General features: G+C 45.1%; 1 protein-coding gene across 12 annotated transcripts in view; it reads right to left on the reverse strand.

Annotated features, from left to right (window-relative positions):
- Positions 1-6,845, reverse strand: part of TLE4 (TLE family member 4, transcriptional corepressor) — a 161,541-nt gene extending 154,696 nt beyond the window's left edge. For 7 of the 12 annotated variants that reach the window (XM_042243321.1, XM_027964471.2, XM_027964470.2 and 4 more), the window contains exons 1-4: positions 5,959-6,845; positions 5,027-5,124; positions 3,884-3,947; positions 2,634-2,678 (exon numbers count right to left, since the gene is read on the reverse strand). In XM_042243321.1, the coding sequence (XP_042099255.1) occupies positions 2,634-2,678; positions 3,884-3,947; positions 5,027-5,124; positions 5,959-6,003 (252 nt within the window). In that variant the 5' untranslated portion in view covers positions 6,004-6,845. Of the gene's footprint in view, positions 1-2,633; positions 2,679-3,883; positions 3,948-5,026; positions 5,125-5,413; positions 5,669-5,958 lie in introns of those variants that run through there. The other 5 variants (XM_042243317.2, XM_042243320.2, XM_042243319.2 and 2 more) reach the window with 1 other exon arrangement.
- Between the last annotated feature and the right edge of the window lie 6,697 nt (positions 6,846-13,542).

Genomic DNA, 13,542 nt, shown 5'->3' on the forward strand with positions numbered 1-13,542 from the left:
ATGCTCTAATTCCATGTCATGTCACTGAGTTCCCCTTTAAAAAAAAAAATCAACTAATTCTACCAGACTAATGCTATTTACTCAGTTACCAAAATTTAAATTAATTATGTTCTCAAACATAATTGTTAAAAATTGGCAACATTATGCAGGCTTAATTAAGATTAAATCCAATTTACTAAATGTACTTTAATTGGTACTAATTACATTAGCTTTCATTTCAGAATGACAAATTCCCCATAGGTTTCACTTTACAGTCCTCTATCAGAATCAGCACAGGGTGACTGACGATGAACATCATACAGCAAGGGGAGGGACCATAAATACTGGACCCCCCCACCCTGCCTGTCACTGCTCTGTGCTTTTATCCTTTTATCAATTTGCTAAGTCACAGAGTCATGACTCCATCACAGCCATCATTTTCTGTTCCAGTGAAAAATTTCTCTAAAAATAAATACTCTGTGGCTGGCAGCAGGCAAGAACAGAAGCATTAACCAAAAAATACACAAAGGTTTCAAATATCAGGGCCACCAATTACTAGGGTACTTCCAAGGACTCCAGGGACTCCTACTCTTGAACCCTTCAGAGACACAAATCTAATAAGTGAATAAGCCTAACCCGATCTTGAGAACTAGGCCCAATTATGCCGCAGGGCAACTTCCCTGCCTTATTGCTGCTTTCCATTACGAGGGTATCCAGTGAGTGCATCTGGAAGAGAGGCCAAGAGGAACCAAGGCTGTCTGCCTAGGAAAACAAATAAAGACAGATATGCCTCTGTGCTTAAGGGGGGAAAGAAAGAAAATATAATAAGTAGGTGGTTTGCAGGGCTGTCTGTATTTCATAATGTGATAAACTGCCCTCAGGATTCTTGATATGATTGAATTTAAAAGCAAGAGAAAAAAAGGGAAAATGTACTCCATTCTCAATTTTAAATGGATGGCATTTGAGGCCAGCTGGACAAGATGACAGAATTACAAAAGTATAAAATGTGCAAAATTAAGGAATCTTATAGAGCACCCCCTGCCCCCTAAAAGAAATACATACACCCAAATACAAGCTCTGTGCCTCTCAGAATTGTAAACAATATAAAGAGATCTGGAAACTAAGTGGTAATAAGATACAGGAGGAGAAATAAAGGGGTATTAATCACCTGGTCCAGTCTTTAAAAAGACACTAATTAGTACTGGGTGGTGGATGAGGACCAAAAAAAAAAGGGGGGGAGAGGGACAGACATGTACAAGATCCAGATCTAAAGTGACATCATGTATTGAGCATAATTAGCAAACAGTATCTTTCATGTGAATTATTTATGTAAGGTAGAGCTAAGGGGCTTCAAGCTAACCCAAGCATAAGTTTGATGGATTTTGTTTAAGCAGGAGATATTTACATGACTTATCTGAACAGACATGACAAGGATGCCGAAATAATAAAGAATTTTAACATGCGACAAACTATATTATAATGCTAATACTGACATAACCAATAGCACATGAAGTTAAAAAAAAAGTATCTGAAATAATCAATGTGACGACGCTTTTTTCCCCCGAACTTTGTTTTCAAATGCTATCTGACTGCTTTTATTGTCTAACAGTCATCTTTTAAAGATGTATGTTTTGAGTAGGTAATAATTAACCATATTGAAAAAGGAATCCATACATAGTAGAGCTTAACAGTATGTGATCATTTTACATTTTTTAATTTTAGAAGGTAATGAAATCCATGAATATAAGAGATGAAAAGCATTAAGATTTCCTTCATCTTTTTCCAGCAGGTAAACACATACACACCTATTCCGAAATGGAATGAGACAGATATGAAGCACTTTCACTAGGAGACCACTTAAAACAAATGTCTATTATTATTGCCAAACAGTATTTATACATATATGCTATTTTTCTTTCTAGGAAACTTAAACCAAGCCATTTTATTCAGTCTCTTGCAAAAAAAAGTCTGGTTCAGACAGACATCTCAACACTTTCAGACTAATCATTTTTTGTCTTTCCTCTGTTTTTTTGACTGAACTAACTGTTAGATTTCAAGACCCAGTGTTGAACCTTATCACATCCTCCTATCAGGCTCATGTAGTCTGTGCAAATTTTGGAAGAAACAGTGACAGTTCCTGGTAAGACCCAACTAAGTTGCCTCTGGGGACCAGTACAAGGAATTTACATCAGTTTCTTTTGTAGTGCCACAAATTTCATTTTGATCCTCCCAGCTCACCCTCTATCCATTCTTTCACACCAACCCAAGGAAAGCTCCAGACAATTTACAATCTTACATTTTAATATTTTCCAAGAACAGCTTTCATTAGGCAAGTCTGCAATGTTCAAAATAAATTAATTCTTTCAAAAGAAAAAAAAATTTTTTTAATTTCAGCACCCTGCTTTTGAAAATGTACAAAGTTTAATATGCATTCAGACACTTTAATTTACATTGTTAAATGATTAAAATGAAGATAACATGCTAAACAAATGAGGAACCACACCTGAATAAAGAGCATTCTCTCCAGTACATGGACTTTTAAAATACAGGTGGCCACAAAAACGTGCAAATCAAACTACAAAACATACAACTTCCTTTCTAAAGTGCACAGTATTACTGTCATTTAAAACACTTATAAAGAAATAATAGCTTACCTGCTTATGCATTTCTATATTCAACCCATAGGACATCTCATAATACTGTCAAAGAAGGAAAAGCAATTAATTTTGAGCCTTTCATCAAACAAGCTTCCTAGTTTGTTCACAATGTCCCCAAGCAAACATAAAAGCCTCGCCTAAACCAAAATATCCATCCTTCCAATGACGGTACATCAGAAGGAACACTCTATGGGTATCTTCAGCTTAGTAAACTAAAAGCCACCTTAAGACACAGAATCTAAGGGAATAACTCACAATAGTCAGAAAATCAAGCTCAAACATAGCATTCTTAACACCTCCAATGATCTTTATACATCACAAGCGGACGACTCACAAAGGTCTGATGAAAATGTGGTACTCTATGGACTCTAATTCCTAGGCACAGTGGGCAAGTTAATAACAAAAACAACATGCCTCATACAAATGCTGAGGCTTTGACATGAACTATTTGAAAAGGTGATGCTACTTCTGAGTTTCATTTCTCATTTTTAGGACACTACTCATGTTCATACATTCAAAGGAAAAAGGCTTGATAGGAAACGAATGAGTTACTCTAGAGCCTTTATGAACCAGAGTAAAAATACACTTGGTAATGCTTCTAAAAAAGCAGATCTGATTGTTTTAAACATGTAGTATAACTGGCATTAAAGAAATTCTGGCAGAACAAATTGGTTATACAGGAGACTACAACAATCCACAGTGCAACAGTATAGAAACTGAAAACACAGAATACACGCAAATACACACACATTAGGAATATACAATGTAGGGGAAGAACAGAGAGGGAAAATCTGAAAAGATGTCTAGTGTCTTTTCTTATTCACCATTGTTTAAAAGGAATAAAACACATTTAAAACTTTAACAGTTTACTGAAAAATTCTCTGGCTAAAAGCTGTTTCAAGAGCAATAAAACAACAAAGAAAACCACTAACACAAAAACATTTTGCCTATGAATCTCAACGAAATGTAAATGAGGTTTTTGTTTTTTTCAATCTGTAAAAACAAAGCACAGAAAATTATACCCTGTGCAACTAAACTTTTCAAAAATTCAAATCAAAGCTGCTTGTCAGAGGCAAGTTATAACATCCTCGAATTACAGGTTGCTAATGGTCACATTCCCACAACTTCAACTGCACTGGCACAGTGACTATCCTCTAATCCTGCAGCCTCCAGCAATCTGAACATATTTCTAGCTTTTGGTACCCCAAACTAATAGCTACTGTGAATCTGCGATACGGTTTTCTTACCATCACATAATGCCGCTGCATCTCTGTCTTCTCACTGGCGAGTTTCTCACATTCCAGCTTCAGGCTGTTCAAGAAATAAGGAAATCTAAATACAACCCAGATCTTGACTTACATCCTTCAAATACACATTCCCTCCTCTAAATCATCACCTACAAAACACCATATCAACTATCTTAAGTACCACCCTCATTACGGAAAAACAGGCAGGAGAGAAAAGGGTGAGTGGAACCAGTCCCAGCTTGTCCTTTCAACAAGGATCAAATGTGGGGGGTTTTGCTTAAGAAAAAACCCTCTAGCCAATTAACTACAGAATCTCATTCAGAAATGAATATTCACTAAATTCACTAAACACAACATTAACGAGGAAATAAACATCAATAATGCCTACATCTCCAAGCAATAGTGGTCCCCTAAAAATGTCACAGGGGAATTTTTTCTTTTAATGTTCCACGAAAAGATTAATGAAAATATGAATCAAGCATGTCTTATGAATGATGTCTTATTTTTTCCCTCCAAAACACAGAGACAAGTTGAATACCACCACCCAGGGGCAAGGCATGGATCAGGTTCAGTGGCTTGTTTTGGTTCTGTAGTTTATGAAATAAGAAGTACAAGCCATTAAAAATCTAGCGAAAGAAAAATATTTCAAAGGCACTCTAAGATCTAGTGATTGTCTCTTCAGACGAAAACATCTTTTCAGCATAAAAGTAATGAAATCGCCTACTTGGCGACTTCCTAAGGCTCTGGGCTCTCGGTTTCAGTGGAATGGCATAAAGAAAGAAGGAATCAAGCCCGAAATTATAAAGGACCAAGAAAGTCAAAAGGCCCCAGAATGTTCCCAACCGTCTATTCGCCTGGCCTCAATAAATCAATATTGAAAGTTTGGCCTCGGCGTTTTCCAAGTGTCCCCAGTTTCGATTGTTTGGCCTTTTTTTTAATTTACGGGAAAAGGAAGAAACGCTTAATTTCTTTACACCTGCCTAGGGAAAAGAGGCCTTGACTTGCCCTTTCTGCCCACAAGGAAACATGGTAATACCTTTGTGGTGGCGGAAAAAAAAAAAAACGGGGGGGGGGGGGTGTTGTATGTTGGGAGAAGACAAGAGCTAAGCAAACAGAAGGATCAGCTAAAGTCAATATCTTTACCTGTGGTACTGAGCCTGTAAAAACTGAAACTCTTCCTTAATCCGATCACAGGACTCGGAAATGGTAAATTTAAAGGGTTGAGCAGGCTGATGCGGTGCCTAAAGAACAACAATAAAATATTTAATTAGCCCACAGCAGAAGCGAGGCAGAGAGATGGAGAAACCACCACGCGGCACTGGCGGGAGGGTGGGGGGTGTCATCTCAGGCAAAGAACGTGGAAAACTCTCCTCCCGCCCCCTCCCCTGGCCGCACAGCCAGGCTGAGGCTGGCCCCGGGCCCCCGCGTTCTGGCGCCCGCCCGGGACCCCGCGGGCTCGAGACCCCGCTCCCTTCCCACGTCAACGGCGGGGGCCCCGGGGCCGGCGCACCGCGCCCACAGCCTCCCCACCCGGAATCGAAACTGGCCCGTCGTGGGGACGCGCGCCATGGCGTCGGGCCGCGGTCAGGTCGGGGGAGGGGGCACGCGGCAGACACTCTCCCGGTCGGTCCGTCGGCTGGCTCGCTGATCTCCGGGACCCGCGGAGCGAAGGGCCGGCGCCCCGCACTCCCGAGCCGCCGCCGGACACGCCGCGCCGCCGCGGAGGGCGCCCTCCCCGCCCCGGCGCGGAGTCGCGCCTCCTCCATCGCTCGCCACCCCTCCTCCAGGAGTCGCGGCGCGGGGACGGCGAACAGCTCCGCGCGGCTTCCAGGGGCTTCAAAGACAACAATAAGAAAATGGCTACAACTCAATTGCTTCTCCGCACCCCCTCTCCGAAAGTGCCCTCGCGCCCGGGGAGAGCAGGGGCGGGGGGTGGAGGGCGACTCTCGAGCTGCGCGCGGGGTTTGGGCCGCCCTCCACGCCCCTCAGGCCAAAGACACAACTCAGCGCGCAGGGGGCGACGCGGGGAATCCCCCGGCGCCTGGTAAGCCCGCGCCCCCACCGCCCGCACTCACCGGGTGTCTGGTCTGCGGGTACATCTTGCTCAGGTCGCGAATCATCCAAACCGATTTAGTTGGCTGCGCTGGGCAGAGGCGCGCGGCTCATTGGCTTTAATGGCCCCGAGGAGGAGGCAGCGGCGGCGGAGGCGGCCGGCCGGGTCCGAGGGGCGGCTCGGACGGTCCCGGCCCCCGCTGGGTCTCGCGTGACGCGGACAGCAAGAACGCGCGGCGGCGGCGGCGCCTGGGTGCGGGCTGCCGAACCGCTCCGCATTCCCCGCGGGCGTCACTGGCCCGCCGCGGGCATTGTCCGGCGCGCGTCTCCCGCGGCAACGCTCCGACGTTCGCTCCGCTGAGGCGCGCCCGCCGAGCCCGGCGCCACAGCCGCGCGGCTCACCCGGGACGGGAAAGTGCGAGCTCCGCGCCCCAGCGCCCGCCGGCAGCGCCGCCCGTTCGCTCGCTGGCTCGCTCGGCGTCCCACTCCAAACTTTTTTTTATTTGTCTTTTAATTGGTTGTTATTCCTCCGAATGAATGATCTCTCTCTTCTTTCCTAAAAGCAAACACAAACTCCTTTGGTTCGGAAGAGGTCTCGGCGGTGCTTTTGGTTTCTCTGGAGATTTTTTCACCTCACAGCAACGATCTTTTAAAAGGCACCTTTTAGCTTCTTTTACCACATCTCATTTCCTTATTTTTCTTCCTTCCTGTTTTCTTGTCTTTTTTTTAACCCCAAATTGAAGGGGATTATAAAAATAAAAGAGTGAAACGCTTGCGGCTTTTTTTTTAATTCTCTCTCCTTTCAAACTCTGCGAACAGCACCTCAAAATAATATATAAGTGTGTGAGAGGGGGAAGAAAGCAGCCAACAGCTGAAACACCCGCTCAGAACAGCTCTAACAACACGCTCTGTGTAGGTGAGTTCTTTGACCAAATTTAGCAGCCGCTAATCATTAACATTCTGATACATATTCACAACCGTCCTTGGAGGGACCGCGGAGCATCCCGGGAGATGTAGTCCGCCTCCAGCGACGGTAGCCAAAGATTCAGCCAAATTGACTACAATCACCGGCCAGCCACGCGACCACTTTGGGGGGCCCTCCAAGCGTCCCGCCCACCCCCGGCGCGGTAGGCGTCTCCAACAACCAATCAGAGATGGCTGAACATTAATCGCCGTTCTGTGTTACTGCCCATCATTTCACTGCTGACAAATGGCGAACTAGAGGGGAGGAGCCGGCCTGGATGGAACCCACGTGGGGCCCGGGCGTCGTCCGTGGCTCGGACCAATGAATGCAACGAAATGGGGTGAGCGGAGGCGGGGCAGAGATGGCACGCCCAAGGCGGAGCTTCGCCTTGGCTGACGTTCCTGAGCGCGAGCGTTCGAACCGGGGAAACATTTGTTCGGCTGTCAATCAAAGTAACGTGGGCCTTGGAGCAGCGGTGGCTGCTGCTGCTGCTGCTGCTGCTGCTGCTGCCCTGGCTGCATCTTCAGAACTGGATGTTGGTGGCGGTGGTGGCGGCAAAATAAAGAGGGTTCAGGGGGCGGTAAGACTGGAAGTTAGTCAGAAGATCTTCCGAGTCTCGTCTTCCTTCCCGCCCCTCACCAACCCAAACATCCACGGCCCCATGCTCCGGGCCGCGCCAGGAATGCGGACTAATTAGGGTCCAATGTCTCCTTAAAGAGACAAGCTCGGCCTTGTGTAACGCTCCGAAACCCCTGTTGAGACAAGAGAGGGAGGATCACGCCGATCCCACTTCGTTCGGTTCACATCAATTTTACGCGCCGCTGGAGCTGGCATAATTTTCCGTGTGAACGCGGATTCGGGCCCCTGTTCTTGTTCAGAGCCCGAGACTGAGCTGCAAGACGCTGACCCGGGCGGGGGGCGGGGACGCGGGAGGAGGGGTGGCCCTCCGAGTCCCGAGCTGGCTGTGATTGCCGTTTAACCCCGAAGTGGGGCAACCTTCCCCAAGCAACTCTGCAAGGAAACTCCCCAGGACGCTCAGACTGGGGGTCGCGGGGGCGTCAGCGTGGAGTTTCAGGGTGGGACTGGAAGCCCGAGGTGGGCAGGGGTCGCCCGATTCCCGGAGAAACTTTGTCGAGAGAGCCACCTGCACCCCGCAGACTATCAGTTGGTCAGCGGGAAAAATAGGGTCATCCAGATGCTGGTCCCCGACACCGGGAAGAAAACGGACCTTCATGCCCCAAGATGCTCCCTCTCCCAGATCAGCAGGAAGAAGACTGCCCCTCATTTTCCCGTTTTTGGGAAGAGCAAGTCGAGCTTGTCGCTGTTGAAACGGGCAGGAAGCCACGCGAGAGGTGGCGGGTCGGCCACCTGGAAAGGGGACCGGGACTGGAAAGGTGGGGGCGTGTCCGGGGGTTGGAACCTGGGGAAGGGCATCCCTATGATAGAGGCTAAGAAATATGAGCGGACTTGGTGGCAATAAGGGACAGCCTAGGACCGGCAGCTTTTCCACCACTAGTCCAGCCAGGGGCAGCTCCCTGGGTTAAGGGGAAGCCGTGCAGCTTTCAATCTTTCCTAGCTAGCCTCCAACTTTGAGAGGGGCGGGAGGAATTCAGATAAAATCAAGCGGGCGGGGTGTGTGTGGCTAACTTAAAAGGTCTGAGTTTTTGATGTGTATTTTTGAGTGTCCTTTCCCTACTCTAACTTGAGACATTGACCGAGATGGCTCAGCATTCATGAAGAATTCTTCTTAATAATATCCCTTGCTTCAGTGGGCGACTCCAACGAATGTACTAGTTACTGTTCAACCTAGCACATTCTATGAGCCTCTCTCCGCGCCGGGCACTTTAAAGGACTGGTTCTAAGGAAGTTTATGGTGGTCTTCACCGTCTTCTATTTATTTATTTATTTATGCTAAAATCCTGCAACTAGACTTCACAGAATGTTTCAATTCAGCAAATATCTTCCCCCTCCCCAAAATAAGAGAGTGGAGGACTCCACTGGCCTTTTCTGAATTTTCTCTGTCCAGTACCCAAACACAGGTGGCTTTTGAGTACTTAAAATGTGGCCAGTCCAAAATGAGACGTGCTGCATCTCCACTTACACTTTAGGAAGCTTAGAAGAGTGAGCACAAAAAAAGAAAAAAGTGAAATAACTCAATATGTGTGTACTTCGTCTCTCAGTCGTGTCCAACTCTTGCGGCCCCATAGACTGTAGCCTGCCAGGCTCCTCTGTCCATAGCATTCTCCAGGCAAGAACAGGAATGGGTTGCCATTTCCTTCTTACTTTATGTTGCTCACATATTTCCATTGGACTGCACGATTTTGAAACATTCCCAAGAACCAAACCAGTCAATCCTAAAGGAAATCAACACTGAATATTTATTGAGAGGACTCATGCTGAAGCTGAAGCTCCAATATTTTGGCCACCTGATATTCAGAGCCAACTGACTGGAAAAGACCCAGATGCTGTGAAAGATTGAGGGCAGGAGGAGAAGGGGGTGACATAGGATGAGATGGTTGGTTAGCATCGTCGACTCAATGGACATGAGTTTGAGCAGACTCTGAGAGATAGTGAAGGACAGTGAAGCCTGGCGTGCTGCAGGGGTCGCAAAGAATCAGACAGAACTTAGCGACTGAAAAACAACCCAAGAACCAAAAATTAAAAGACTTGGGTGATACGGTTTCTACACTAGGACAGTGAATCTTCTAAGAACACCAGCAATTATTCTAGGGTTGGCTATTGACTCCCACCCCACCGGAGTTTTTCAATAGTTTGTTAAATTACCCATAGTGCCTCTGTAGGAAGTTCTGGCCCGAATCTTAGCAAGTTCTATGAGAACAGAGACCTGGTTATGTTCACAGCCTCACTCCAGATGCCTAGAATGATGTTTGACACATAGTTGGTGGTCAGTAAATATTTTTTAATGGCATTAGTGACTAAAAGCCATGTTGTGTCAATACAGAAAGATCTGGCATCATTTAGGCCATATTTATGGAAATTCTGTGCAGTTATTTCTCAGGACAGGGAATGAGAATCCTAATAAGAGAACCTGAAAAGCCATTGAACGGGTCAGCGGACAAAGGGGAAACTATGCTCTGTTTGGAAGTATCAAATACTTGTATTAAGTACCTTTGTCCTAATCTCTTTTGACAGTTTGTGTCAACAGAATACTGGCTGGAGAAATAAGGATGTTTAGTTTTTATTGAGTGTAATTTTAAAATGCATCACTTGGATATGTTTCACATTTTGACCATGTTGCAGATCTACATAATTCACAAGGATGTCTCAGAAAGATGCCACATGAAGCAATCCACAGCCCAGCCTAGGTCCCAACACAGAGTATCTCCTCTGCTCTCTGCCTGTGCTTCTGTCATTGCATTCTCCCAAACTGTTTAGCCAAGCTGTGACATCACTTGAGGGCTTGTCTCATCCCTACTCCACAGTTGGGGAGTAGGGGTGGGGTTGAGGCTCAGAAGCAGCTTTCAGGTTAGAAGCTATGCCAGGGGCTTTCAATCTTAAAGTGATATGCAAAGCAAGCATATTGTTTCCACTTATATGCTCTAAATAATTTATTTCTCCATCAAATATTTATTGAACACCTAATATGTGCCAGGATAAGGGAATTTAGCAGTAAATGTGGCTAGTTTTGATTTATCAGCTCTCAGCTCCAAACTTATCCATCATCTTTGCCTGCTCTGTGAATATGGATCTGGGCCCTTAAAATAGTTTCTTTTGTCCCTGGTACCAAAGCTTTTACAATAGAGGGCACTGGAAAGACATAGGAAGTGATGCTTCTGGTTCTGGTGTGCAAGCCTAGCAGGTTCCTACAGCACAGGTGACAATCAGTGGCACAGAGCAGCCAGCAGCTTCCTCCACGATCCTCCTTAAGTAGTTTTGGAGTTGAGTGCCCCTGATGGGACATCTTCCTAAATAGCTTTCCCTGGCACCTCAGAGGATGTGTTTCCAGTAAGGTCTGGAATGTGGGTTTCTGGATCTTGCCAGAAAGGCAAGATTTCCAGCAGGGCCCTCCCACACCAGCTGTGCCCTCTTGAGCAAGGTCTTGATTTCAGTCATAGATTATGTGTGGGCCTTGGGGAGGCTGTTTCTTGAGTCATCTGTCTCAGCCCTAGAGATAATGGCTGCTCCGTATATCTGCTATATTTATATTCTTTACTCTTACTCACCAATCCCACTTTACTCCCACTTCCCGTCATAGTTAATAATTCTTTATCCTAAACTTTCCTTGTTCAAATTACTACATGTTTTTCCTCTAATTGGACTCAGACTGATACATAAACAGCATAAGCAAAATCTCTTCCCTGTTGGGGCTTACATCCTGATCAAGGGAGGCAGAGAAACAGTTGAACAAGCAGCAAGCAGCAAAATGTAAAAGTGGTGTTAAATGGTATGCAGAGAAATAAAGGAGCGTGGGGGTAGGTGTGGCTGGTATGGTATAACTCGTTTAGATGGGAGGTTATGGAAGGCTTCTTGGAGGAGATGACCCAGGTGCCAGAGGCAAAGAGTATGGGTCTTTCTCGTTCTGAAAGAACCCCTGGTTGATGATAGAAAGCTTCTTTCACCTTACTCACCCTGGTACTAATGGGGTGCTTCAGGATAAATGGCTGAGTGTGTGGGAATGATGAGTAGCATCCTGTCTTTAACAGTCATACCTTATGTCAGCAATAGTTCTGACTGTTTGGAGAGATCCTGAATTTCTAGCTAGTCTGAACAATTAATAGTCTGAATATTTAAAAGGAGCAGTGAGTTTCTTTATACTCCAAGCTGATAAAGCAATTCATATTTAAGAAACACACTATTGAAAATAACCCTCTTACTTGAGAAATACTCATGTTATCTTTACTTGAGTCTAGAGGAAAACTTCAAGAGATTTTTCTGCTCCATTCAGCCTCTACCTTTAAGTAAATAAGGTATTATTATCCCCACTTTAAAGATTAATCAGCTGAGGCTCAGGAAGAAGTTACTTGCTAAAGGTTGTAGAGCTTGCAAGTACTGAAGCAGAGATCACAACTTCTGTCTGTCTTCTACCTCCTTATTTCGTATCTGTACAAAACTTGAGTTCCACACGTGGATACTGAATTTATGCAATTTAAGCGCACCTCACCCCACCTGGATTTCCCTGGTGGCTCAGATGGTAAAGCATCTGCCTACAATGTGGGAGACCCGGGTTCGATCCCTGGGTTGGGAAGATCCCCTGGAGAAGGAAATGCCAACCCACTCCAGTACTCTTGCCTGGAGAAGCCCATGGATGGAGGAGCCTGGTGGGCTACAGTCCATGGGGTCTCAAAGAGTCGGACATGACTGAGCGACTTCACTTTCACTTTCTTTTCTTTCACCCCATCTGCATGGTTTACTCCTTTCCCAGCAGATGTTTTCTGGCTAAAATAAAAGTGGAGGGTGAATTAGGTAGATGACTGTGTTCCAGCTGCCACTGGGCAAAAGCTGAACCCAAAGACTCCCCAGGCTGCAGGAAGCAAATCTGGCTCCCTTCCTCCCATCAGCCTCTCACCTCAGAGTCTCTGAAGGCTTGAGAAATGCAGTTCAAGAGAGAGGAACTGTGCTTAAGCTCGGGTCCTTTTACTTTTCACAACAGCAGGGTTCACACCCATTCAGCTGCTCTTGCCATGCGTTCACACTGGCTCCCACCAGTGCTAACTATCACAACAGCCTGCAGGTAGATATTACAGGGGAAAAACTGTGCATTTACTTTCTGAAAATGGGCAGCGTGGGAATGGGGTAGGGGTAGGAAAGTATAACTCAATTCCATACTGCTTTGTTCAAGAAAATAATTCTTGAAAGTCCAGTATTATTTTCACTGGAATTGTGAAAATTCACAATTAACCTGATCTGGTTAACTCTGCCTACTCTTTTAACCTTTCTGATTTCAGCCATATGGTATCTCATCCATAAAGGAGGCATGATCCCTCCATGCTAAATGCAAACATTTGCAGCTCGAAAAATGTTTTGTTTTATAATTTGGAACTTGCATTGGTCATATAGAACAGGTCTACATTCAAGATCATCTGCCAAGCTTGATCACCTTTTCTTTCCCTCTTCCAAAACAATCTGGGATGAATGTTATTTAGAAGAAGTAGAAGCAGTGCACTTTGTTGAAAATTGATCAGTTGTCTTATAAAGTGAGCAAAACCATAAGAGTCTATGTGGGCTCCCACTGCCGTAATTCAATTCAGGACTTGTCTTTAACTATTATGTGGCTTGGAACAATTCTGGTAAATCATATGACTTCCTTTAATAGAAATCCATGTAAAATAGTGTGAATGAACCATCATCCACAGTGTAAACTCTGGTCCAGTGCACTGCTACATTTAGAAAAGACTGATATTCTGGGAAGTTTTTATTCATAGAGACACCCCCACTTTTGCTGCTTGCTTTCATGTAAAAAAAAGATTTGTATGATTTTTATTAAATAGGTCCATAAGAGATGATTTGATACCTTATCTCTGTATGGGCCATGAGGGTTTATCTACAACTGCAACATATTATTACATCTGGTATTAGCAGTATGTAAAGGAGCAAGAAGATAGGATGGATGGGTATTAAAATCCCATTTTACAGATGAGGAAACTGATTCAGTTCAGAGAAATCAATGGCCTCTTGAAGATTA

Source organism: Ovis aries, chromosome 2, assembly GCF_016772045.2.
Source record: "Ovis aries strain OAR_USU_Benz2616 breed Rambouillet chromosome 2, ARS-UI_Ramb_v3.0, whole genome shotgun sequence".
Taxonomy (NCBI): Eukaryota; Metazoa; Chordata; class Mammalia; order Artiodactyla; family Bovidae; genus Ovis; species Ovis aries.